The sequence below is a fragment of the Mesoplodon mirus genome, assembly GCF_964341445.2.
Source record: "Mesoplodon mirus genome assembly, chromosome: 4".
NCBI lineage: Eukaryota > Metazoa > Chordata > Mammalia > Artiodactyla > Ziphiidae > Mesoplodon > Mesoplodon mirus.
The window spans coordinates 25,746,166-25,772,590 of NC_138979.1; the positions used below are offsets into that span (position 1 = coordinate 25,746,166).

General features: G+C 49.6%; 1 protein-coding gene across 3 annotated transcripts in view; it reads left to right on the plus strand.

Annotated features, from left to right (window-relative positions):
* Window positions 1-24,963, plus strand: part of ASB13 (ankyrin repeat and SOCS box containing 13) — a 28,469-nt gene extending 3,506 nt beyond the window's left edge. The window contains exons 1-7 of one of the 3 annotated variants that reach the window (XM_082618172.1): window positions 5,873-5,947; window positions 6,445-6,562; window positions 10,717-10,904; window positions 12,055-12,205; window positions 14,438-14,572; window positions 21,098-21,289; window positions 22,765-24,963. In XM_082618172.1, coding sequence (XP_082474298.1) covers window positions 10,818-10,904; window positions 12,055-12,205; window positions 14,438-14,572; window positions 21,098-21,289; window positions 22,765-22,892 — 693 coding nt within the window. In that variant the 5' untranslated portion in view covers window positions 5,873-5,947; window positions 6,445-6,562; window positions 10,717-10,817 and the 3' untranslated portion in view covers window positions 22,893-24,963. Of the gene's footprint in view, window positions 1-5,872; window positions 5,948-6,444; window positions 6,563-10,716; window positions 10,905-12,054; window positions 12,206-14,437; window positions 14,573-21,097; window positions 21,290-22,764 lie in introns of those variants that run through there. The other 2 variants (XM_082618171.1, XM_082618170.1) reach the window with 2 other exon arrangements.
* Window positions 24,964-26,425: the final 1,462 nt, after the last annotated feature.

The following is a 26,425-nucleotide window of genomic DNA, read 5'->3' on the forward strand; positions in this document are numbered from 1 at the left end:
CCTCTCCTAACTGAGCTTTGACTGTCTTGTCCCTGTAGGAAAGTAAACCTTCCCTCTTTAATTTTTATCACATTTTAACAGATCTTAAAACCACGTATGCCAACCTCAAGTTTACTGACAAACAGTATTTGGGGTGTTCATAATTAAAACACAGAAATAGAACTTGTTGAAAAATCTCTTCAAGAGTAACAAAATTCTCAGCCCCAATTTCTAAATAAGTGTTTCTACATATAAAAATGATTTCCATTTTCCCTTAGAATCAAGGTGACTGGTAATATCAAGCTCACTGAACTTTAATTCGGACAGCACGTTAAAGATGGGTGGTCACCACAAAGCATTTATTAAGCACCACCTGTGCCAGGCACTTTGCATGTATTGTGTCTTTGGTCCTTGCAGCATCCTCTGGAGCAGGTCTGTCATTCTTAGGTGCTGGTTTCTTTGTCCTTGTGGGTTTTTGCCCCTATTTTGTTTTTTCACTCTTTACTGTCAGATGGAGGGGTACACTTTGCCATGATTTCTAGGTCATTTTAGCTCTTCAATTTGTTTTTGCTTTGTACACACAAATCCTTGGCCTTCTGGGACCTTGGGGGACAAGTCACTCGGGACCCCTGACTTTCCTGAAAGCTGAGTTTAGCCCGCTGAGAGCGGTCCTCAAAACACCAGCTCCACTGTGGCTTCAGCAGCCGCTCCCGGCGGCTACATCTGCACACAGGTGCCCCGCGGGCATGGATGGGGTATTGGGAGGCTATCCATCATCATTTCAAGAATATTTATTTACTGGGGTATTTGGGGAGAAGGGCTTATTTCAGAGCTGCAGCTGTGGCCGAGAAGGACATGTCTGCAGCGAGGGCCCTGGGCCCCCCTTCATGACATACCTGGAGCAAGATTCCTGGCCCAAGCAGCACTGAAGGGTGCCTGGTGGATACCGAGCACGTTCAATCTGCTTGTGGTGTAGGTGTTCTCTGTGGCGTTTGGAAAACACTCTGTGTTAGAGCGGGGCTGCTGTGTGGAGGGGCCCCCCGGCTGGGGGAGGAGCGGTCAGGGTCAGGGTCTGCACAGGGGTCGGGTTCTAGACTCTGGACAGGTGGGTGGGGCCGATGAGTGCTCCGCTCTGCATGTGGAACGGGAGCCCGGCAGGCCCTGTACGTCGCAAGGCCAGGCTCTCTAGGAGGGCCGGTGGGGCCTTGGCTGAGAGCTGCGGTTTGGGCTCAAAGAGCAGGATTCTGGGGCTTCCCTGGTGGCGCAGTGGTTGAGAGTCCGCCTACCGATGCAGGGGACGTGGGTTCGTGCCCCGGTCCGGGAGGATCCCACATGCCGCGGAGCGGCTGGGCCCGTGAGCCATGGCCGCTGAGCTTGCGCGTCCGGAGCCTGAGCTCCGCAACGAGGGAGGCCACAACAGTGAGAGGCCCGCGTACCACCAAAAAAAAAATAATAATAAATAAGAGCAGGATTCTGGGCTCTGGATGACTAAGCAGGATGCTGGTAAATTGGCTCTCTGGAGAAAAAAGGAAAGAAAAACAAAAAATGGAAACCTCATCTGATTTTCTGCTTTCCCTGGTGTAAATACTCACCCCACGCTGATTTCAGCTCCCAGGGGTTTCCGCCTGGCGGAATTGCTGAATATTTAACAGTTGGCCAGGGGAGCTGGTCTGGAACACCCACTGCTGGACAGGCGTAGAGAAGGGGGGCGCCAGGGCCAAGGGGCTGGGACTCCATGCAGGGGACTCATGCGGGATCCAGATGCTGGAGCCGGAGTCCCAGGTGGGGCTTTGGAACATGACAGACAGTAGAACTGGAGGCTGGGACCCAAACAGGACCAGCAGAAATAGAATGATGCTAACAATCCCATCATGGTCATAGTGTGTGCTGTCGTCGTACACTTGCCTGGCACCGTGCCAGTAATGCCCAGCAGGATTTCACTGTCATTACAGCCACCACAGGGGAGTAGGCAAAAACATCGCCATTTTATATGAGAGAAAGCTGAGGCTTAAAAAAAATTGATGTGTAATTGAAAACTGAGGCTTTGAGAGGATAAGTGACGTGCCCCAGGTCACAGGGCTAAGGGACAGACAGGCGTTGGACTCATGAGCTGGGTGGTTCCTGAGGCTCCTCACCATGTATCCCGCTCCCAAGGGGAGGCTGACGCTGAACCACTTGAAGTGTTCAGCTGGGGCTTCTTGATTCCCGAAGGCTGGGCCTGGGCAGGGCAGGGCCAGCCCTCAGACGTGAGAGTGTCAGGGCCCGGCCAAGGTACACAGGGGTGTCGGGCTGGGAGTCAGCAGGTGCACATCTGGTGCCCAGGATGGCTCAATCAGGTCAGGCAGGGGTGCAGAAAAGTGGCAAAAATGTTCTCAAGCACCTGTCATTCCTTCTCGCGGTGATCTTGCACTTGTCCGGTAGAAGATCCTGTAGGTGGTGTCAGTGAGACTCTAGTTTTGCAGATGACGGTTTTCACTTAGTCCTTCGTGAGCTTGGCTTGCCAGCATCCGGTCAGCAGAAGGAGTGACACAGGTATCTCCGTGACCTTGAACTGAAGCACGGGCAAGAGGCAGGAGGGGCCTGGACGCTGCTGTCTGCCCTGCAGCACCAGCGCCCTGGTCTCTGTCTTCTGGGGACTGCAGCCTGGGTTCTGCTACAACAGACTCCAATTTAACTGATGCCCTGGCACCTGGCACGGCCAGAGTGGGCAAGGCCAAGGTGTGGCCCAGGTCAGTGTCAGGGCTGGGCAGGCCTGTAAGGGGCCGGTAGCGGGGTGTACTCTGGCGGGGGCAGACCCAACTGCAGTAGAAGTTGTCTGGCAAGTAGAACAGGCTTCTGGAGAGTTTATTTACTTGATACCTGTGTGTCAGGCGCTGTGCTGGAACAGGAGGTCGGCGGCTGCGGTCCTGTCCTAAAGATGCTCGTGGAAGGACGGAAGAGGTGTGAAATCAGGTGCAGCTGTGTGTACAGAGGTGGCTTACAGGAGGGCATGGGTGGGCAGGCTGCACGCCTGAAGGCTTCCTGAAGGCACTAAGACTCGGTCTCGGTGGGGAGGATGGAGAGTGGGGGGCTGAGTGGGGCACAGCACCCCCAAAGGCACAGGCCCTGTACCACCCGACCCTATGTCAGCTACGTGAAGCTCAGCGTAATTGGAGACAACGGTGTGTGTGTGAGGGTGGTGATGGGAGGGTGTGGGGTGAGACTGGAAAAGGGCTGGGACTCTATCCTGGAGGCTCGGTTTGCCTGGCTTGCAAAGGAGTGTGGATGTTTTTCTGGAATTAGGAGCAATCTAAGGGTCCTGAGCAGGCCCCCCATGACTCGCTGATGACCTAGCTGCATTAGGGAGAGGGCGAGGGGAGGGGGTGCTGGGGCAGGGGAGCACCAGACGGGGCTGTTGACGGGAGAAAGGGAGGGAGGGTGATGGGAAGGGGGTGCTAGGAGACCACTTATGTGGCAGGGCTGGGATTTAGGGGAAGGCTCATCCCCAAGGGAACTTGACAGAGGGAGGGTCTCAGGTTTCCAGGGCGGCCCCTCTCCCAGGGGGATGGTACAGGGGTGGGGGCATCTGGTCACAAGTGGGGTCCAGGCACAGGGCCAGAAACAAAGCCTGAGGTCAGTGGGTTGACTAACGTACAGCGTTTTCCTGCCTCTCTTCCCTGCTAGCAGATGTCTTTTTGCTTTAAAGTTGATAAGTACATGTCAGCCGTCCCCCATCTTCTCTCTGGTTGGGGGTCATGGGAGGGGGTCGGGGGTGGATGCCTCTGAGCTTCCCACTGAGGACCAGCGCTCCTTCATGCAGCTGCAGCCCCGTGGGCCACCAGGCACCCCGTGTTCTTTATCTCTGGGGTGGCTCTCTCCTCCCCCTGTGCTTCTCGGGGTCTCCAGAGGCCATTGAGGCTACCACCTCCCCCTGACCCCCACCTCCCACTGTAAAGGTGTCCCCCCCGATGACAGCCTGTGGTTGGTACCAGCTGTGGGTGACAACCTCCCCCATCTCCGGGGCCTCCTCCATCTTTGTTACTTCTTTAAAAAATAATTTTTAGGGCCTCCCTCGTGGCGCAGTGGTTGAGAATCTGCCTGCCAATGCAGGGGACACGGGATCAAGCCCTGGTCTGGGAAGATCCCACATGCCGCGGAGCAACTAAGCCCGTGCGCCACAACTACTGAGCCTGCGCTCTAGAGCCTGCGAACCACAGCTACTGAAGCCCGCGTGCCTAAAGCCCGTGCTCCAGACTTCCCTGGTGGTGCAGTGGTTAAGAATCCACCTGCCAATGCAGGGGACATGGGTTCGAGCCCTGGTCCAGGAAGATACCACATGCCACGGAGCAACTAAGCCCGTGTGCCACAACTACTAAGCCTGTGCTCTAGAGCCCGTGAGCCACAACTACTGAGCCTGCATGCCACAACTACTGGAGCCCACGCGCCTAGCGCCTGTGCTCTGCAACAAGAGAAGCCACTGCAATGAGAAGGCCGCGCACCGCAATGAACAGTAGCCCCCACTTGCCACACTAGAGAAAACCCACGTGCAGCATCGAAGACCCAGCGCAGCCATAAATAAATAAATAAATAATTTAAAAAGTGACATTTAAAAAAAATAATTTTTAAAGCTTTAATTGTGGCTAAAAACATAGAAATGGTTAAGGTGGTAAATTTTAAGTGTGCAGTTCAGCAGTATTAACTACATGCACATTTTGGTACAACAGAGCTCCAGAATTTTTTCATCTTATAACACAGGAAACTCTGCACCTGTTCACCTTCCCATTTCTCCCCTTCCCCACCCCTGGCAGCCACTATTCCATTTTTTGTCTCTACGACTTTGATTCTAGGAACCTCATATAAGTGGAATTGTACAGTATTTGTCTTTTGTGACTTATTTTACTGAGCATCATGTCCTCAAGGTTAATTTACATTGTAGCCTGTGACAGAATCTCTTTGGTTTTTAAGGCTGAGTAATAAATATTCCATTGTGTGTATATATCACATCTTCTTTATCCATTCATCCCTCCATGGACACTTAGGTTGTTTCCATGTCATGCCTATTGTAAATAATACAGCAGTGAATAGGGGTGCACATATCTTATCGAGTTAGTGTTTGCATTTTCTTAGGATAAAAATTGCTGGATCGTATGTATGGTAGTTCTGTTTGAATTTTTGAGGAACCAGAATACTCTTGTCCAAAGTCCTTGCACCACTTTACATTCCCACCAACAATGCACAAGCGTTCCAATTTCTCCACATCTTTGCCAACATTTATTTTTTGTTTTTTGATAGTAGCCATCCTAATTGGTGTGAGGTGGTACCTCACTGTGGTTTTAATTTGCATTTCTCTGATAACTTTTTACTCAGTCTGCCCTTGGGGTTCTGCTCCCTCCAGACTGACTTGAGAGTGATCCACAGCTGCTTTCCACTACCCACCCCGCAAGACAGGTATGCAGGCGGCCATTCATCACGACTGGGAGACATACTGGGGTCCCCAAGCTTGGCTTACTTACTTACTCCTGGGACAGTAAGTAAGAAGTTCCCCAAGCTTGGCTTTTACATTTGTGGGGATCAGATCTTCCTCTGCGTTCCAGTCCTCCCTTCACTCCCCTGGCCCCCCATGGCCCCTGTGAGGTCGCACAGTTAGGTACAATGAGGGGGTTAAAATAACTGGTGATGCTGAATATCTTTTCATGTGCCTGTTGACCATTTGCATATCTTTTTTAGAGAAATACCTATTTAAGTCCTTTGTTAATTTTTTAATTGGGTTATTTATGTTGTTGAGCTGTAGGCATTCTTTATATATTCTGATATACATGGTTTACAAATATTCCTCCCCATCCTATAGGTGCCTTTTCACTGTTGACTGTGCTCTTTGATGCACACAATGCTCTCCTGTGTTATCACACCTGCTGCTTCTGATCTCTGCCCTCAGTTGCTGCTAAGACAACTGCAGCTGATGTTTATTCACTAGAAAATATGGTTCCCAGTAAGTTGCACTTCCTCTATAGACTGGTCATAAGGAGATAGAATTAGATTTTCTTTAAAAAATTTTATGTCCACACTTTATAATTCACATTAGTAATTCCTTCCATTCATTCGTCCCTTATGCACTCAACAAGCAAGTGACGTGAGCATCTTTTTTGGGCCTCACACTGTGCCAGGTGCTGGGAATAGAGCCAAGCCAGTGATGCCCAGCAGGCTCACTGCAGCCCTGCCTCCTCCGTGATGCTTTCCTGACGGGCTGTCTTGCTTCCAAGTTCCTGTAGCGTGACCTGTTCCACCACTATCGCAGTCATCCTGTCCTGTTGTTTTGAATTGTTTCCCCACCCTCCCCAGCCCATGACCATGACCTGCTGACTGCCATGTCCATCCGTCTCTGTGCAACGCGGTGGGAGAGGCTGCATCTACCTGCCCGGGCTGCTGAGGGATGCTCAGGCCTTCCCTGCACCGCCTTCCTGAGCTGCACTTTCCTCCTTCCTGCAGGACCCAGGACTCGCCCTGCTCTCCTCTTTTTACTCAGTCTGCCCTTGGGGTTCTTCTCCCTCCAGACTGACTTGAGAGTGATCCACAGCTGCTTTCCACTACCCACCCCGCAAGACAGGTATGCAGGCGGCCATTCATCACGACTGGGAGACATACTGGGGTCCCCAAGCTTGGCTTACTTACTTACTCCTGGGACAGTAAGTAAGAAGTTCCCCAAGCTTGGCTTTTACATTTGTGGGGATCAGGTCTTCCTCTGCGTTCCAGTCCTCCCTTCACTCCCCTGGCCCCCCATGGCCCCTGTGGGGTCGCACAGTTAGGTACAATGAGGGGGTTAAAATACCACAAATAGACTCCACTTATGGAGCACTTACTCTGTGCCGGGCCCAACGCTAAGTGCTTTTACTTTCATTCATTTAATTTTCATAACCCACCGATGAATGAACTGTATTATTATCCCAATTTACAGGTGACAAAACTGACAGTCAGGGAAGCTATTTCTCACACAAGCTAATAAATGGCTGTGCTGAGTTTTAGCCCTGAGCAGCTTGGCTCTGGAGAACCCTGAGCCACGCATCATGCAGCTCCACTGCGGGGTTGGGGTAGGGCTGTAGGTCAGCAGAAATGAGGGGATCTCCAAGAGGGGACAGTCATCAACACATAACCCAGGAGGTTATCCATCTGCCAAGGAAATACATTCACCCCAGATATGGTTCGTGAAAGTGCTTCTGATAAGACTTGGGAACCATGTGGTTGATCAGGTTTTCTAGGGAGATGTGATAATAAAATGTAGTTATAATAAAAGGAAGCTGCTTATTATGAACAGGTGTGTAATGTGGTCGTCTGCCGAAGTTGGGGCTTGACAGTAAGGATATGTCAGCATAATCCAGCACTGTTGTCATTTATGATGTTTTAAAAGAGTGTCTAGAAGACTGCCCTGTATCCCATGTGCTCTGATGGGTGTTGAGAAAACATCCTGTAGTTTCTGCATCTGGGGAGTTTACACTCCGAGTTTGCAGGCGTTTGTCTGCACCTGGCTTAAACCGTAAAGAAACATCACCCTCACACCACAGGAAGCCTGGCTGTCAGGGCTGCAGGCCCCACGTGACCAGTGACTCACCTGGTGCGTCCCATCCTCAGAGCCCACATTAGGCAGGTGGTCCGATGGCCACGGCACTTCCCAGCTCACGTCTAGGCAACATCGGGGGTGAGGGGTGTGTCAAAACTGTGAACGCTCTCAGCAGCCTCTCCCTCATGTGTCATTCACTGGAGTTGGGTCAGACGTCCTACGGGAAATGGGAATCCTGTGATTAACTTAGACCGCTTGTCTGGGTGGGATGGGTGCACGGTACTACTAGTCTACTTCTGCTGCACGGCAGGCAACCAGGTGGGGACCACAGCACAGTAAGGCCTGGTGGAGGCACAGATGAGGGGCTCACCCAGCACGGATGGGGCTGAGGCTGGGCAAGGCCTCCTGCAAACCTGACCACTGCACTTCAGTCAGGAAAGGAACAAGTAGGCATTATCTAGGATGAGCAGGGAGGGGTGGAAGGTGAGATAGAGAGGCCAGAGGTGCGGAGAGAAGGGCGCTTTGTTCAGAGGGAGAAGTGGTGTCAGTTCTCAAGTGTGGTCCCCAGACCAGCTGCATCAGCATCGTCTGGGCACTTTTTAGAAACTCAGATTCCCAGGCCCCACCAAGACCCCTGACTCAGCTCTGGGGGTGGGACTCAGCAGCCTTCGATTTCACAAGCCCTCCAGGCGATGCTGATGGAAGCTCCAGTTTGAGAACCCTTGGCTAAAACATGGGAGGTCAGGGTGCTGCATCTCGTGCAACTGGTTCTCTAGAGCTGAGGGCAGGGGAGGGGGAGAGGTAAGGCGTTGTGGAAGAAAGGGGGGATGTTAGAGAATTTTACTCCTTTTGGGGAGAGGAGTCATGCCTTTGTTTATTTCTTAACACATCGTTGTTGAACATGTACTTTACGAGGTTGGAATGCAAAAATAAATAATTATAGTTTGAGATGAATGAAATTGAAGAGATAACATACCAAACTTATAAGCTGTAACTCATGCCATACTTAGAGATTTATAGCTGTAAACATTTACATTAAAAAAAGAAGAAAGAGCTCAAATCAATAACCTAATAAACTTTCATTATAAGACATTGGAAATAAAAAAGCAAACTAAACCTAAAGAAAGCAGAAGGAAAGATAATAAAGATTAAGAGGAAATTAATGAACTAGAGAATAGAAAAACAATGCAGAATATCAACAAAACAGAAGTTGGTTCTTTGAAAAGATCAACAAAATTGACAAGTCTTTAGTTAAACTGACCAAGGGGCCGGCGGGGTGGGGGGGGCGGGGAGGGAGACTCAAATTACAAAATCAGCAATGAAAGAGGGGATGTTATTATGGACATTACAGACATAAAATGATTATAAGGGAGTACTATGAGCAATTGTTTATTAGTCTGCTTGGGCTGCCATACCAGAACACCACAGACTGGAGGCTTAAATAACACATTTATTTCTGAGGTTCTGGAGGCTGGACGTCCAAGATCAAGGTGCCAGCAGGCTTGATTTCTCCTGAGGCTTCTCTCCTATGCTTGCAGACAGCACCTTCTTGCATGTCCTCACATGGTCTTTCCTCTGTTCATACTCATCCCTGGTGTCTGTGTGTCCTAATCTCCTCTTCTTATAAGGGTACCAGTCAGATTGGATTAGGGCCCACACTAATGGCCTCACTTTAACTTAATTACTTCTGTAATTAAGTTACATCTCCAAATACAGTCACATTCTGAGGTATTAGGGGTTAGGGCTTCAATATATGGATTTTGTGGCAGGGGGCACAGTTCAGTCCATAACAAATTGTATGCCAACAAATTAGATAATGTACATTAAGTGGACAAATTCCTAAAAAGACAAACTACCAATTACCAAAACGGACTAAAAAAAAAAGTCTGAATAGATTTATAACAAATGAAGAGATTGAATTATTAAAAAAAACTTAAATAAATGAAAGCTCAGGCCCAGATGTCTTCACAGATGAATTTGACCAAATATTTAAAGATTTAATACCAATTCTTCATAAACTCTTCCAAAAATTAAAAGAAGGAATACTTCCCAACTCATTCTCTGAGTCCAGTATTACTTTGATGCCAAAACCAGACAAATACATCAATCACAAGAAAAATGACACTTATGAATGTAGACCCCCAAATTCTCAAAATATGAACAAACCAAATTGAGCAATGTATAAAAAGATTATACACCGTGACCAAGTGGAATTTATCCCAGGGATGCATGGTTGGTTTAACATCTGAAAATCAATCAATGTAATACAGCATTTTGACAGAATTAAGGAAAAAAAGCCAGCATGATCTTTGCAATAGATGCAGATAAAGTACTTGACAAAATGCAACACCCTCTCATGATAAAAAGACTCAACAAACTAGAAATAGAAGAGAACTTCCTTGACGTGATAAAGGGCATCTATGAAAACCCACAGCTCACGTGATGGTTTGTGGTGAAGGACAAAGCTCCAGGACCAGGAACATGGCAGGAGGTGCCTCTCGGCACTTTTGGTCAATGTGGGGCTAGATGTTCAAACCAAGGCAGTTAAGCAAGAAAAAGAAAAGGCATTCAGATTAGAAAGAAAGAAGCAAAGCTACCTCTATCTAAATGCATATGACATGATTTTGTATGTAGGAAATCCTGAGATTTCTGCTAAAATTGAATAATTAAATCAAGTCCCTACTTTGAAGGCTCTCCCAGGCCAGGAGCAGGGACAGTATACGTGCTGCATTATAAGCATGTAGATGTCAGGGTTGTGGGAGATGTGTCTTCCGGAGAAGGAGCTATTTCAAATGGGTCCACGTGGATGACATAACATCTAAACAGGAGATACAGAATGGATGATCAGGGTGGGGGCAAAGATGGGCTTCTCAGGCAGAGAGAATATATGCAGAGATGCAGGTGTGCAAGGGCAGGGGGCCACGGTGAGCCAGCTGTGTGGCTGGAGAGTGGGCTTGTGTAGGGCAGTGGTGGCAGATGGGTCAAGGAGGTGAGCAAGCTCCAGATCATGAAGGACCTTGTAGGCCTCACCAAAGACTTGGACTCCACTCCCGGGCAGTGGGGATCACTCAAGGGTTTTGAGTAGGGGTGTTTGGACCAATTACACCATCGTGTATACAATGGCTTGGGTTTCGTAAAGGGTCCTGGGGTTCATCTGACCTGGACAGAAGTGGCGTGCTCTTAGCACCACACGTTTTTCTTTCCAGGTTTCTGGGTGGAGCGCACCCCCGTGCATGAGGCAGCCCAGCGAGGGGAGACCCGGCAGCTGCAGCAGCTGATCGAGAGCGGGGCCTGCGTCAACCAGGTCATGGTGGACTCCATCACACCCCTGCACGCGGCCAGCCTGCAGGGCCAGGCGCAGTGCGTGCAGCTGCTGCTGGCCGCCGGGGCCCAGGTGAGCCACCCACAGCATGGTCCCCAGACTGGTGGGACCAGCTCCAGAGAGAGAGAGGCTTGGGAAGAGCGTTCTGTGTTATGCAACACATGGGAAGACAGGAAACCACTGCAGGAGGCTGAGAAAGAGAGGAAGGAGGAAACCAGAGTGGACTGTAGTGGGGGCCGGAGGAGGAGGGAGGGCTGGTCTCCATGGCAACCACGCCCTGAGGACTGGTGAGGGTGCTCGTGGACCTGGCTGTTGGGAGGTCACTGGTGGTGGAAGAGAAGGCCGGGTTGGCAAAGCGATAGCACGCTCTGCTCTGCACGTGGGCAGGCAGGCTGTGGACACACAGGCGGGCTGCCTACGGGGCTGGCGGGGCCTTGGCGGCAGGAGCCTTTTGGGCTCAGAGAGCAGGATGACTAAGTGGGATGCTGGCAACCTAGCTCTGGAAGGACAGGTAAGAGGAACAAGAACAAGATTCTGATTCGCTGCTTTCCCCTAGTTTATGTACTCTCACCGCAGCCCATGTGGAGCCCCCAGCACACGGTGTCTGGTATCCGGCTGGTAGAATTGCTGGGTACTTACCAGTCGGCTGGGCGAGTTGGTAGGAGCTGCCCTGGGACAGCGGTGGGGGGTGAGGAAGAAGGGAAGGCTGTGCTCCGCTCACTCTTCCCAGAACTTGGCTATGACGGCGGTTCCAGAGGCAATGGAACAAGCTTCAGCATGAACCCAAGTAAACAGCTGAATTTGGACAAATTCTAAGCAGAATCTGCCAGTTTGGGGAGTTGCCTTTTCCTGCCTTATGATTTTCCAACTAGAGGAGGCATGTTAAAACAGTTTCAGGCACACCTCCTAGCTGAGGCTGGAGTTAAAGCCCGTTTTCATACCCTGCCTGTGCTTATTAGGTGTTGGGGTGGTGGCCGGAGTGAGACTGAACTAAAAAAAAGCCCCCAGTTGCACGCCCGCTGTACTCAGGCAGCCAGTAGACATGCCCTACTTTCTATTTCTGAACCCCCTTGCCTGGCACGGCACCTCAGCACGTAATAGAAAACCTAAGAACTTCGAAAAACTACGTGGTGTCTCAAAGATGAACGTGCATCAGGATGAGAAGGCGAGTGGCCTGCACCTTGCCCTCTGCCCTCTGATGCTCGTTTCCTCCCCCCTCAAGGTGGACGCCCGCAACATCGATGGCAGCACCCCGCTCTGTGACGCCTGTGCCTCGGGCAGCATCGATTGCGTGAAGCTCCTGCTCTCCCACGGGGCCAAGGTCAACCCGCCCCTGTACACGGCATCCCCGCTGCATGAGGCCTGCATGAGTGGTGAGTCGGGTAGCGGTGATAGCCAGGAGGGGAAGCCATCCGCTGGTGAAGCGGGGCTCCCAGGCTGGGTCTGGCTCTTGGTCCGTCAGCCGTGGAATCTGATGCTTTTCCTCCTGGAGATACAGTCCTCACCCAGGGCTGGGGGCTGAAGGTAGGGTTCTATTTCTAGCTGATTCGGTGCCTTTCAGATGCTAACCCTGGAAATGGGTGCCCTCGGCAGCCGCTCACTTAGTGGCTGTCGTTCTGGCCTGCAGGCCCCTGATCTTGTGGGGAGATGAGGCCCAGACGCACCCTCAGGCAGGAACTCTCGAGCCGAGAGCTGGTCCTCGAGGCTCAGGGAGCAGGTGGGTTTTCACCTGCCCTCTGAGAATAGGTGGATTTCAGATGGTGGGAGGATAAGGCTGCTCCAGCCTCGCTGGGTCAGACACACCCAGCAGAGGAGCTACAACAGGCAGAACTGGAAATCTGGGGCAAGGCCAGCTGGTGGGCAGTGTTTCAGATGACAGAACAGGGAGTTTGGGTTCGATTGTTTTGAGCAAGGTTTGCACACTTGTGTCTTGTGCTTTGGTCGGCGTGGTGTTGGTCTTCGCTGCATTTGTTAGGGTGCGGGGTGTGGGCTCTTCCGCGGCTGCACACAGGGCCAGTCTTTGCTGCCCTCACCCTGAATCCCAGTTAGGTCACCTTGGTTGCCCACAGGCACTGGGAATTGCTACAGATGGCTCTGAAGGTTTTTGAGCAGATGCTGAATGATAAGAACACGTTTTTGAGAGGTTCGTTTAGTGGCCATCCATGTGCAGCGTAGGGGAGGGAAACTTATTTTTCTTCCTTCACCTATCTTAGGTTCATTGGCCAGGGCCCTGCCGATGAGACTGACAAGGGACCAATTAACAAGAGAAAAACAAGTGGAAGTTAGTGTGTGCATTGCACATACACACGGGAGAGCTCAGGCAAAGGGTGGTTAGAATTGGGGTTTATGTAGCATCTTAACAAAGAGCAGTAATTCTGTCGAGCAGACACAAGACCAAGGAAAAGGACCATGAGCTTCTAGGGATGGTAAGTTATATGAAGGCAAATACAGCGGGGAACTCCTGGGAGACAAAGGCCAGTTAGTAAGATTTGCAGTGTGGACTCCTCTGGTGCCGGCTCTGGGCTGATCAGGGTCTAGAGTTGTTCCTGGTGGTTAACTTCTGTCCTTCCTGGTAGAGACGGGAGGGGACACCTTTATACATTTATGTCCTGCTTTTAGGGACATAAATGGGGAAGACAAGAGAGCTTTTCTTATATCTGCTGCTTCTTACTTGTCTTCAGCTCCAAATAGTCCTTATGCCAAAGTGGCATATTTTGGGGTGGCATATTCTGCCAATATGAAATGGGGGGGTATCCTGGAAATGAAGAGATGAGCTGGGGGCCATCACAGTGACCCAAGTGCAAAGCTCTTGGAGCCCAGGTGGGATGGATTCATGTGCAGAGCTTTGAGGGAAGAATCAATGGGATTTGACGTGAGGGAGAGGAGAGCACGGCGTCAAGACCAACTCAGGGTGAGGAGGAGGCTGGCTGGGGAGTGGGGGGAGGACCTTGTCATGGGGGGCATGTTCACCCGAGAAGGGCCAGCGCCTGGTGGTGGAGGTGGGGCTCGGTTTCAGGGCTGGAGGTGGAGAGGCGGTACCAACAGCCACGCATGATCAAGGGGTGAGAGAGGATGGAGTCTGGGATGGGATGAAGCTGACCCCAAACCGGAGTTAAAGACGCCGGAGAGGAGCCGGGAAAGAGGCCAGAAAGGCATCTGCTGGGAGGGGACTGGGAACCCGAGCAGTGGGGAAGTTTAGGGAAGTTCATCCAGGCGGCTTGGCGTTCTTGACACAGCTTGGGGGGCAGCTGGAGGTGGGGAGCCCCTTCCTTTTCCCCCGAGGGCTGGAGAGCAGTGAGGAGCCTTCTCTGCGTCCACAGCTGGTGAGCCCAACTTTGTGTCCTCCCAGCACGGGCGCCGGCCGTGCCCTCCCTCCCTTTCTCCCACTGCCTGGTGAGCTCGGGGGGCCACTGAGCTCCCCGGGGAAGGACACCCATGCCGTGTCCAGGACCCACTGCTCCTGGTCAGGATGCAGGCCCACTTCCCTTCCCTCCTGCTGCCGCCAAGCTCGGGGCTCACCTGCTCCAGCAGCCGCGTGTCTGCCAAGCCTGTTATTTCAAATATATGTGATACGATGCCTTTCCTCCGTCTCCATTTCTTTTAAGGAAGTTCTGAGTGTGTGAGGCTTCTTATTGACGTTGGGGCCAACCTGGAAGCGCACGACTGCCACTTTGGGACCCCTCTGCACGTGGCCTGCGCCCGGGAGCATCTGGACTGCGTCAAAATGCTGCTCAACGCAGGTGCGTCACGTTTATACCTGCCCGGCTCACTGCTGGTGCGTTGTGTTCACCTGTGCTGCGAGCTGGCAGAGAGCTGACTGGTGCAGTCAGGCAGCCCAGGTTTGCAGCTGGTTCTCCCACTTGTCAGCTGAGTCCTTGGGCTTCAGTTTCTGCATCTATAAAACCGGACAACTAAAACCTATTTTGCAGGACTGTTGGGAGGATTCGTGATAACATTTCCACAGTACTTGCTGCACAGTAGGTGCTCAATGAACACGAATGATTATTTTTGGCAGCCGCAGGGGATTGTCCCCAAGGCCTGCCTGGTCTGAATCAGGAGATGGGGTCCAGGGGAAGCGCGTCAGTTGCGTCAGGATCCAGGAGGCTGTCAGGTGTCCTAAGGATAGAGAGGTTCCCATGGTGAAAAACAGAAACAAAATAAAAAGAACCCACCAAGAGACTTGCCTCGTGGTGCAGTGGTTAAGAATCCACCTGCCAATGCAGGGGACACGGGTGCGATCCCTCTTCTGGGAAGATCCCACATGCCACGGAGCAACTAAGCCCGTTCACCATAACTACTGAGGCTGCGCTCTAGAGCCTGCAAGCCACAACTACTGAGCCAGTGCACTTAGAGCCCGGGCTGCGCGACCTGAGAAGCCCGCGCAATGAAACCCACACACCACAACGAAGAGTAGCCCCTGCTCGCCACAACTAGAGAAAGCCCGCGCGCAGCAACGAAGACTCAACGCAGCCCAAAATAAATAAATAAATTTATTAAAAACAAACAAACAACCTGCCCAACTGAAGCTAGAGTCAGGACCTGTCAACCACAGAAGTTTTAAAATGTAGCCAAAGCGGCTATGGGCAAGGAGTTATTATGAACCCAATTTAAATTTTTTTTTCAAGATTTTCTTTATAAAGTAGGGTCACATCTAATGCATTCTTTTTTTCTTAAATTAATTAACTTACTTTTGGCTGCATTGGGTCTTCGTTGCTGCGCGTGGGCTTTCTTTAGTTGTGGTGAGCGGGGGCTACTCTTCATTGTGGTGCGCGGGCTTCTCATTGCGGTGGCTTCTTTGTTGCAGAGCACGGGCTCTAGGCGTGTGGGCTTCAGTAGTTGTGGCTCGCGGGCTCTAGAGCACAGGCTCAGTAGTTGCGGCGCACGGGCTTAGTTGCTCCGCGGCATGTGGGATCTTCCCGGACCAGGGCTCGAACCCCTGTCCCCTGCATTGCCAGGCAGATTCTTAACCACTGCGCCACCAGGGAAGCCCCCAACTTAAATGTTTTGTTGAGGGAACATTTTAGCTCAGCTGTCTTGTCCATTCTGGGGGCAACCTAGGGAAAAACCAAAATGGTTCAGAAATAGAGGATGAATTCTTTCCGGATGACAGTCTTTTGAGCATCAGTTATATACAGTTTTCTACTACTGAGTCTTATTCACTTTAACGTGCCACTCTTAAGTCTTTTCAGTGAACACGCTTCATTTTGTGTAAGGTTAGTCACTGGGGTAGTTTTTGTTTTTTATGCAAAGATTAAATATCTAGATTAGAAACAGTGGGTCTTCCAGCTGAGTCGCTCATGGGATGGTTGGATCCCGTTTCTGCCAACGGCATCTACCTATTGTTCCTGTTGAGATTTTTTTTTTTTTTTTTTTTTGGCGGTACGCGGGCCTCTCACTGTTGTGGCCTCTCCCGTTCAGGAGCACAGGCTCCGGACGCACAGGCTCAGCGGCCATGGCCCACGGGCCCAGCTGCTCCGCAGCATGTGGGATCTTCCCGGACCGGGGCACGAACCCGTGTCCCCTGCATCGGCAGGCGGACTCTCAACCACTGCGCCACCAGGGGAGCCCTGTTGAGCTTATTAAAATAAAAATTTCATAGCACAGCCACCCTCCGCGGGGCGCCTGGGGTGCACATGTGCAGCACACCTTCATCTGTTTTCTCTCTGGTTCCTTTCTCGTGGTTGGAGGGGAGAGGATCAAGCGAGTGGTGTAACCCACTGTCCTTTCTGTGTCCTGAGGACCCTGTGTAAGTGATGACTCCTTTGTAAGAAGTAGGAAACCAGCTCCCCCCAACCCCCGGGTGGGTGAGTTTCCCGGTTCAGTAACCAAGAGGATCAGAACTAGAGCAGATTTCAGGGTCTCTGACGTGGGGGGTTCAGCAGTGTCAGCAAGAACTCACCTCCTCTGAATCTTACATCTCTGCCTTCCTCACCGTTCCCTTTATCCCACGCCCGGCGTCCCTAGTAGGGGAGAAATGGCTGCAGCAGCAGAGTTTGGCTAGAATGCAGATTCTTGACTCATGAGGCTTCTGATGGCTTCCTCCCCTCAGAAGAGTGAAACTTCCCCGTCACACCTCCTCCGTGTCCCATCGGCCTGAAATGGGTTCATGTCCAAACCTTATCCCGTCCCTTTGGCTGGATTGTGCCACATTCTGAGCCGCTGGGGTCTGGGTTGAGGAGAGGGATTCACCCAGTCAGGGCCCAGCCCTGCCCCAGGACCCCTGCCCCGGGACCCCTGCCCCACACTGCAGGGTGCAGCTTCTGGGTGGAAGGCAGCCATGATGTCCACGACGGCCTTAAGCAGGGGATCCGGTGGTTACAAAGGGAGTTTCCATCCCCTGGGAGTGAGGGCTGAGGAGATTTCCCCTGGGGCAGGATCCTGAGGTGTCAGCGTCTACCACCAGCTCCAGATTTCATCCGATTCTGTTGTAATCTCAGATGGTCTCCTTGACAGCCCTTCCTAGATCACATGCATTCTTTTTTTCTTCTTAAAGAAAACTACTTTTTAACTATGGAAAATCTCAAACATACAGAAAAGTAGAGAGAAGAGGACAGCATATGCTTTCTTTTTAGAGTAGTGATTTGTCACTTTTTGCTGGAACGTCTAATGAAAGCTATGGACCACATCTCTAGAAAAATACGCGTGCAGGTGCTTTTGCGCGCGATTTTGGAGAGGGTCCTGGCTCCGCAGGAGGAGCAGAGCCGTCGGGGCCACGTGGTGCCCCCTGGGGTGGACACAGAGGCTTTCTGTTGGCAGCGAGGTCAAGCTGCCAAGCTGTGGATTATTTTTGCAGAGGATTGTGGCCAAGGGAGTGAAAGTCCAGTTATTTCTGGTGAGGTAACTTTTATTTTATTTTATTTTTTTTCTTTTTTTTTTGCGGTATGTGGGCCTCTCACTGTTGTGGCCTCTCCCGTTGCGGAGCACAGGCTCCGGATGCGCAGGCCCAGCGGCCATGGCTCACGGGCCCAGCCGCTCCGCGGCATATGGGATCCTCCCAGACCGGGGCACGAACCCGTATCCCCTGCATCGGCAGGCGGACTCTCAACCACTGCGCCACCAGGGAGGCCCTGGTGAGGTAACTTTTAATCTGGTCCCCGGCAGTGAATATTTAACCGTGCTGGGAGCGTTCAGAAGGGGCGTCCACCTTCCCAGCAGTGCTGGTCCCTCACGTCTCTGCCGTTGTCTCAGTGAGCAAATCCCAAGCCCCTGTGCTTGCCACCCCGTCCCGGGCATTGCGCGGTGTTCTATGTTTATATATGTGTATATTTAAAAAAAGTTTTTAATTGGAGTATAGTTGATTTACAATGTTATGTTAGTTTCAGGTGTACAGCAAAGTGAATCAGTTATACATATATCCATTCTTTTTTAGATTCTTTTCCCATATAGGCCATTACGGAGTATTGAGGAGAGTTCCCTGTGCTATACAGTAGGTCCTTATTAGTTATCTTATTTTATATATAGTATTGTGTATGTGTCTGTCCCAATCTTCCAATTTATCCCTCCCCACTCCCTTTCCCCCGGTAATCGTAAGTTTGTTTTCTACATCTGTGACTCTATTTCTGTTTTTGTAAATAAGTTCATTTGTATCATTTTTTTAGATTCCACATATATGTGATATCGTATATTTGTCTGTCTGACTTACTTCACTCAATATGACAGTCTCTAGGTCCATCCATGTTGCTGCAAATGGCATTATTTCATTCTTTTTCATGGCTGAGTAGTATTCCATTGTATATATGTGCCACATCTTCTTTATCCATTCGTCAGTGGACATTTAGGTTGCTTCCATGTCTTGGCTATTGTAAATAGTGCTACAATGAGCACAGGGGTGCATGTATCTTTTTGAATTAGAGTTTTGTCTGGCTATATGCCCAGGAGTGGGATTGCTGGGTCATATGGTAGCTCTATTTTTAGTTTTTTGAGGAACCTCCATACTGTTCTCCATAGTGTCGTGCTGGGTTCTTGATGGGCGCGTGACAGCCCCTGTCCTTGTTCCCTGAGGTTTTACTGAATCCACTCTAATCCTGTTTTGCTTTGAAATCAGGCTTTTGATCACGAGCAAACACTGATCCCTTCTCTCTGACGCGTGAATTGAGGATTTTTAAGGCCCAGGTGGTGTCAGGTGTTTTGCTGGCTCTGGCTTTTGTCCTCAGTTCCAGGCAATGTCACCGTTAGTCCCATAAAGCCACTTTCTCCCTGGCTTCTCTGTCCCTTCTTTCCTCTGCCCCCTCCCCATCCCACTGTTCTAATGAGTATCTGTGTTATTGGTTGAGACATGAATTTTTCATCACGGTAAATGGTGTTGTTATAGATTCGACTCTCCTTCCTGTTTGCTCACCCATTCCTGAATTTTCGAGACCCACCCGTGTTGCTCCAGGAAGCTCTGGTCCGTTGTTTCCAGCTTCTGTGGAGATGCCAGCTGCCCCTCTTAGTCACCAGCCCTCTCTCTGCATCCAATCCAGTGATACCAAGGCACATTTTAAACAGATCCCGTTTGTCCCTTGGAACAGTCACCCCGCCAAGCCTTGTGTACCGAGAACCCACAGTGGGCTGGTTCTCCTTGACCTTGAGAGTGACTCTGCTTCCCCACCCACCCTTCTCCATCCCTAAAATAGAGACAGCCTCTTTCCTCCCTGATTGGCAAGAATATTGAGAGAATTAATGACCTGAGAGGAAGCCACAGGGACTTTAGATTCTGCAGACTTTGCAACTTATTTTTCATTACAAGTTTAATGTTCAAATTTATATTTGCATTATGACTGCAACACTATGACATTACTTATTCGTATCAGCCATATTGGAAGAAACCCCTGATGTGGTAGATCGGTTAGATTGTGGGGAAAATGCTTCTTTATTTCATGTGTTGATTTTTACTATTATTTTTGTAATACATATCTGCCAAGTTAAATAATTAGGTAATTTATCCTGCTTCCTAACTGACGGATTCTTTCTACTGAACTGCTGTCTGAGTTTTGACTCTGGGAAGTATGGGAGCTTTTCTTCACGTGTGTTACGTGTTGGCATGCTTGCTATTTTCTTAGCATCACACAGACCGCTTTAGGAACATAGTTCTTATATTCTACTAGGGGATTAATATGATTTTAAGTCAGAAAGCAGAAGTTTTCAAGTATTTTTGAGCTGTGGGACTAGAAAATCTAATAGCCTTATACCCCCTCATTTCCTCTTGTTCTGACCCTCAAAATTTCTTATTACAGTGACATACTGGTGATCTGATTTTTTTAAGCCTCACCTTGATAATATTTTGATTGTGATTTGAATCTGTTATTTGAGGGAATATCTTCACTGACCCTGGGCTCTTTGCTGGCTTCTTGAAAATACTTTTGTCCCATCCCCTTTCTCTTGTAACCTCCTTATCCACTTGGGAGCAGACCTCAAAGAAGTTGGTATTTTCTTAAAAAACATTCTGAGGCTCCAGGGGATCCCACTGTATAGAATGGTGACGGTCGTGCCCTGAGAATGGTGTTTTACACAGATCATATTTTTATCAACATCTCTTATTTTTAAAAAGCGTCTAAAAATGCTGTGTTTAGCTGTCACTTGTTTGCATCTTTCTGAATGTCTGCTGTCATCCCGAGAGCGAGGTGGATGGCAGAGCTGAATTCACAGTTACTATACTTCCTCTCTATCTGAACTTCAGGGAATTTGGGGGGAACATTCCCTATTTTCCCTTTGAGCTTCCCTTTTGTAAAAGATTTCTTATATTTAATGTTCATTCATTCATACAACACACATTTTTAGAGCCACTGTCCTGTGTATGTGGTGTGTGCGTGTACATGGTGTGTGCATGCATGTGATGTGTGTGCCTGAGTGCACGTCTGTATCTGAGGTGTGTGCAACTGTGTACCTGTGTGCACGTGTGTGTGCCTGTGTCTGTGGTATGTGTCCGTGTGTGTGTGTCCATGGTGTGTGTGTGTGTACACGTGGAGGACGGCAGGAGAGCTTGAGCAACTCACCTGAGCTTCCAGAGCCTCAGGACCTGGGGACAGACAGCATAGGGCGTTAGAGCAGCCTCTGAATTCACAGGGAAGGTTTCTGCCTTGTTTTTCTTCTTTTTGGTTGTTTCCAGTTATACTTCTTTTTTAGCTCTCTTTTCCTAGGGAAAAATAAAAGGAATCAGTGCTTTTGGATTTTGAAGAAGGTTTTGAAAAGGCTGCAGCAGAGTCTTGATTTTGTTCCTGGGGAGGGGTTGCTGCTTCTGTGTCCTGTGCTCCTTGGTGACGTTTGTTCCTGCTCCGGACCTGCAGGGGCCAATGTGAACGCGGCAAAGCTCCACGAGACGGCGCTGCACCATGCAGCCAAGGTGAAGAATGTGGACCTCATTGAGATGCTCATCCAGTTTGGAGGCAACATCTATGCCCGGGACAACCGGGGGCGGAAGCCATCCGACTACACATGGAGCAGCAGTGCCCCCGCCAAGTGCCTGGAGCACTATGAGAGTGAGTGTGTGTCGTTTGTGTGACGCCTGCACTAAGGTCTGCAGGGGAACCTCGTGCAGGAGGGCTTTGTTCTGATCACGTATCAGTTCATCTCTGAGTCAGTCGTTTCTTGACTCAGACTGGGTCCCTATGAGGCCGATGATATAGATGCAGCCCTCACTCTTCAGGAAACAAAGGACAAACCATCTGGCTAAGACAAGACCTCCTCTCTGGGACACATTTTTAAATGAGTTTACATAGAATTACAGTCACAAGAGGCTTTCACACACTTATCAATTGAAAAAGAGCCCCTTTGTTCCACATTTTGCCAACCTTACCCAACCAAAATCCATCATGAGTTTAGAGGCAAATACCATCCACGTCTATTGGGGAAACATTTCCTAGAAGGTGTTTCTTTTCCTGCATTCAAATAATTTGGGGGAGGGGGCCTCCCTGGTGGCGCAGTGGTTGAGAGTCCGCCTGCCGATGCAGGGGATACGGGTTCGTGCCCCGGTCTGGGAGGATCCCATATGCCGCGGAGCGGCTGGGCCCGTGAGCCATGGCTGCTGAGCCTGCGCATCCGGAGCCTGTGCTCCGCAACGGGAGAGGCCACAGCAGTGAGAGGCCCGCGTACGGGGGAAAAAAAAAATAAATAAATAAAATAAAATAATAATAATAATAATAATTTGGGGGAGGAAGTAAATGGGAAAATGAATGTCAGTAGTAATTCTGTTTATTTTTCTTTCAGAGAGCTTTGTCTTTCATAATGTTTCATAAGTTGAGAATACTTTCTTTGGTTGATTTATACTTTGATCAAACACAGATGGTCCTAAAGGCAGCCTTCGGGGCCAGGCTCTGCTCTGTACACATTCCCGTGGCCCAGCTGCCAGGGACCTACAGGCACTTTCCTTCTTTGGCCCTGGTGTCCATCCCTCGTGAGCTATAGCTCCAGGCTTCATCTTCAGGCCTGTGGCCCTGACTGTGTGTCACCAGGATGTGCATTTGTGGACTATCTGCCCCTGTGGGTCAGTTCTCCGTGGGTCCCTGTGGCCTGCAGCGATCAGGAGCAGAACAGAACCTGTGGCCTGGAACAGCATGGGTGGGCAGCCAGCACTGCCCGCCCGAACCCTCCCCCAGCCCTCATTTGTCTGGAAGTTTGACAAACAAGCCTACTAGCTGTAGATTAGTGCTTTGCTGGCAAATCTGTGTGCTGAGTTATAACGTTATGGGGGGAAAAAGTCACAAAACCCCCAAAGCCGAAAGCTCACAAAGTGAAACCCCAGTGGCCAGGACCTGAATTCCATTTCCTGATCTTCCGTTCTCGGTCCCTATTTGTCCTTCCTGGTCACCTTCCAGAGAAGGTACTCAGGGTTCAGCCTCTCTTCAGGAAAAGGGAGGTGTTTTCAGTTCCATGTTGGTACTTGTTAAGTTGAAGGATGCTGTGCTTCTTCCTTAAGTTAAGCTAACCTCACGTGCGTCTTGTCCCCTTTTTCCAGAGACACCTCTGAGCCTGTCCCAGCTCTGCAGGGTGAGCCTGAGGAGGGCGGCTGGCGTCAGGGGGCTGGAGAAAATTGCCAGGTTGAACATCCCTCCCCGGCTCATTGACTACCTTTCCTACAACTGAGCTGCAGACACGGGGTCAGGGTGGGCCGGTGACACCGGGCTGCTGGCCTTGCTGAGCCCAGCGTTGGGCCACGGGGTCACTCTGCCCTGGGTGCCTGAAGCCATGCTGTTGCTGTAGAGAACTGGAGTCCCTCCGGGCCGTCCTGTTTCGTCTTCTCTGCAGACCCTTGGCAGGTGTTTCTGAGGCCCTGGGAAGGCCCTGGGCTGGCCCTCCTGGGACTTCAGTCTAACTGTGGCATCCTCCCGGCCGTGCAGTTGTCTCTCTTCACAGACCTCCCTCGGAGGGATCGTCAGGAAAGCCTCTCCCAGGAGCACAAAGGAGCCCGGCGGGGCTGGGGTTCCAGGGCCCTGATGCTGATTCCACACGCCCGGGAGGCGCCATCTCTGATTCCTTCAGCACCAGGTGGCCCTGGGTGTTCAAAAGGAGGACCTGTGCTGAAGAGGGGTGGGGCCCTGGGAGGGGGGGTCCTGACTGCGGCCTGGACGCCACTTTGGGGACAGCCTGCCACTTGGGTGCTGTTTTCTGAAGCCACAGTTGGCACTTTCCGAGACCCACCTGCGCCCAGGTGTACCCATCGCTCAGGGGGCTTTATACAGGCCTTAGTGGGGAAGCCTCAGGCTTTTTATTCCCCACAATAAGCTCAGTGTTTCCGAGGAAGTTTTTCTTTATTTTGAGGTCTCAATTCTTTTAAAAAGTGTATAAAGCAAAAACTTTTAGACACATATGCCGTAACACTTAGGTTTCATTAACAAGTCTCTAAAGCAACAGGTAAAAGGAAGGCATCTCAGTACATCTTCCCAGGGGTAGTGATCCAATGTGAAGCACTGTTAGGAAGCTCTTCAGAGACTGTTTTTCACCTCTCTACAGCTGCCAAATGAATCCTTTTCCCACCCTAAGTTTTGCTCATTCCTTGAAGCTCTGCAATTGCAATTGCAATTGGCAGAAGAGGTCGCCGGCACCTGGTGGGTACTGTCAACCGTGGATTCATGCATTTTGCAGATACTTAAGGAACATCTGTTATGCTTCAGGCACTGCCTCAGTGTTTTGAACTGGCTAAGAATGTGACTCACCATCAAGGCAGGGAAAGAAACTTTCACAATCTTGTTTCTTTAGTAATAGAAACAAGTAATTCTACATGATAAACCATGAGGTAACATGACGTAGTATGTTTAGACTGCATCTGTCTGCTTAAGATTCTGTATCATAGTTTAAAAAACGAACCCAAAACCCGGGAGTTAAACTAGAGGACTTCTGTGTAAGTAGCTGAGGTCTATTTGGTTTCAGGGGAAATGGAGAAGGTACCACTTGTGAACCCTCTTGAGGGTCAAGCCTGAAGCCATCGTCCCCAGAAATGTGACCTCACCAGATTCCCCCAGGAGTGTGGGGAGTAGAGTGAGCCGGGATGGGCCAAGGTCACGCCAGCTGTGCTCACAACCAGAGGCACCTCTTGACAGGTCTACTTGGGTGGGGCCCAGATCTGGTGGAAAGTTCCATGCTGGCAGCCATGGGTATTTTCCAGCTCCTTGGTTCTGGCTGTTGTTATGATGGTGCTTCATCGTATGTGGAGATAAGAGCCCCTCCCATTCGGCTGCAGGTGTACATGCATGTTCTGGGTAAATCAGTGTATCTGCATGTACTAATAAAATTAAAAAGAGCATTGTGTTCTGCCGTTTCATCTTTGTAACAGGAACTTGCCTCTAGCCATGACAGTTGCTAACATTTCCACACGCGGAGTGCTCAGGGCAGAATCCGGTCCCCATACTCACTGCTCAATAAAGGTTGTTGGAGAGAGTCCATCCTCGTGTTCACATGGCCCTTTTCTTACTGGGGTGTGTGTGTGTGCGCGCTTCATCCTATGGGAGTCAGAGGGGCCACTGTCATCTCCTCTGGGTTTTGGATGGTCAAGTGATGTCTGTCTCACATTCCCATCTTCCCGCCTCTCTGTCCCTGGTGCTGGTCTCAATGCCACCCACATGCGGAGAGACCCTGCCCAAGGGATCAGATGACTTAAGATTCTAGGGCCTCTTGTACCTACCCCTCCCCACCTTTACTGAGATGTAACTGACATAAGATTCTTCAGTCTAGACCCATCTGTAGGGTGAGGCTGAAGACATCTCTCCAGCACTCTGAGCCTGGGTCTTCCCAGCTGCAGGAGAGGGATCAAAGGTCAGACTTTGATCATTGAAAGGATGTTGATGATCAACCACTGAATCTTAACAATGAGAAAATGAGGCCCCGCTAGGCTCAGATGTTTTTGTGAGGCCAAAATTAGGTGATCAGAAGATGCCTTGAAAACTGAGACATGCTCCTCAAATGTAAAAGTTGTATGTATAACTGTACTGTGGCTTTGCTGATGTGTGTAGATCTTACAGCCATGTAAATGATTCTCTTCTGACTTTGGGATAGGACCACCTATTTCGGAGTAATCGATTCAGAAGTCCTCGCAGTTTACATTTTGAAACTCAATGTGCACATAGGGAACTATATTTAATATCCTGTGATAAACCATAATGGAAAAGAATATATATATGTGTATAAATGAGTCACTTTGCTGTACAGCAGAAATTAACACAACACTGTAAATCAACTATACTTAAACAAAATTAAAAAAAATTCAACATGCAGCTAACAGATTTGGAGAAGACATTTGCAACACTGATATAAATGGTGATCGAAATATATAAGGATGTTTTATAAATCTTTCAGAAAAAGATTAACAACCCAGTTAAAAAAACAGGCAAAGACAATGAACAAGAAATTTACAAAAGAGGAAACCTCAAATGTCCTGTGACGGGAAAGGATGGTCACTAACGATGAGAGAAATGCAAAGGTCTGACAGTTACTTAATGTTGATAGATCATATGGGTAAATGGGAACTCACAGACTGCCAATGGGGATATAAATTGGTACGTGTGTTTTGGAGAGCTATTAAATGGTACTGTTAAAAATGCTTATACCACATGTGCACAGCATTTCTATTTGTTGGGGATTTTTTTTTTCCCTTCCAGTTTTGTTGAGATATAGTTGACATACAGCACTGTATAAGTTTAAGGTGTACATCGTGAAATGATGACCACCTTAGATTTAGCGAATATCCATCATCTCATACAGTTACATTAAAGAAATAGAACCCTCAGAATGGGAGAAAATATTTGCAAATGAAGCAACTGACAAAGGATTAATCTCCAAAATTTATAAGCAGCTCATGCAGCTCAATAACAAAAAAACAAATAACCCAATCCAAAAATGGGCAGGAGACCTAAATAGACATTTCTCCAAAGAAGATATATAGACTGCCAACAAACACATGAAAGAATGCTCAACATCATTAATTAGAGAAATGCAAATCAAAACTACAATGAGATATCATCTCACACCAGTCAGAATGGCCATCATCAAAAAATCTAGAAACAATAAATGCTGGAGAGGGTGCGGAGAAAAGGGAAGCCTCTTGCACTGCTGGTGAGAATGTGAACTGGTACAGCCACTATGGAGAACAGTATGGAGGTTCCTTAAAAAACTACAAATAGAAC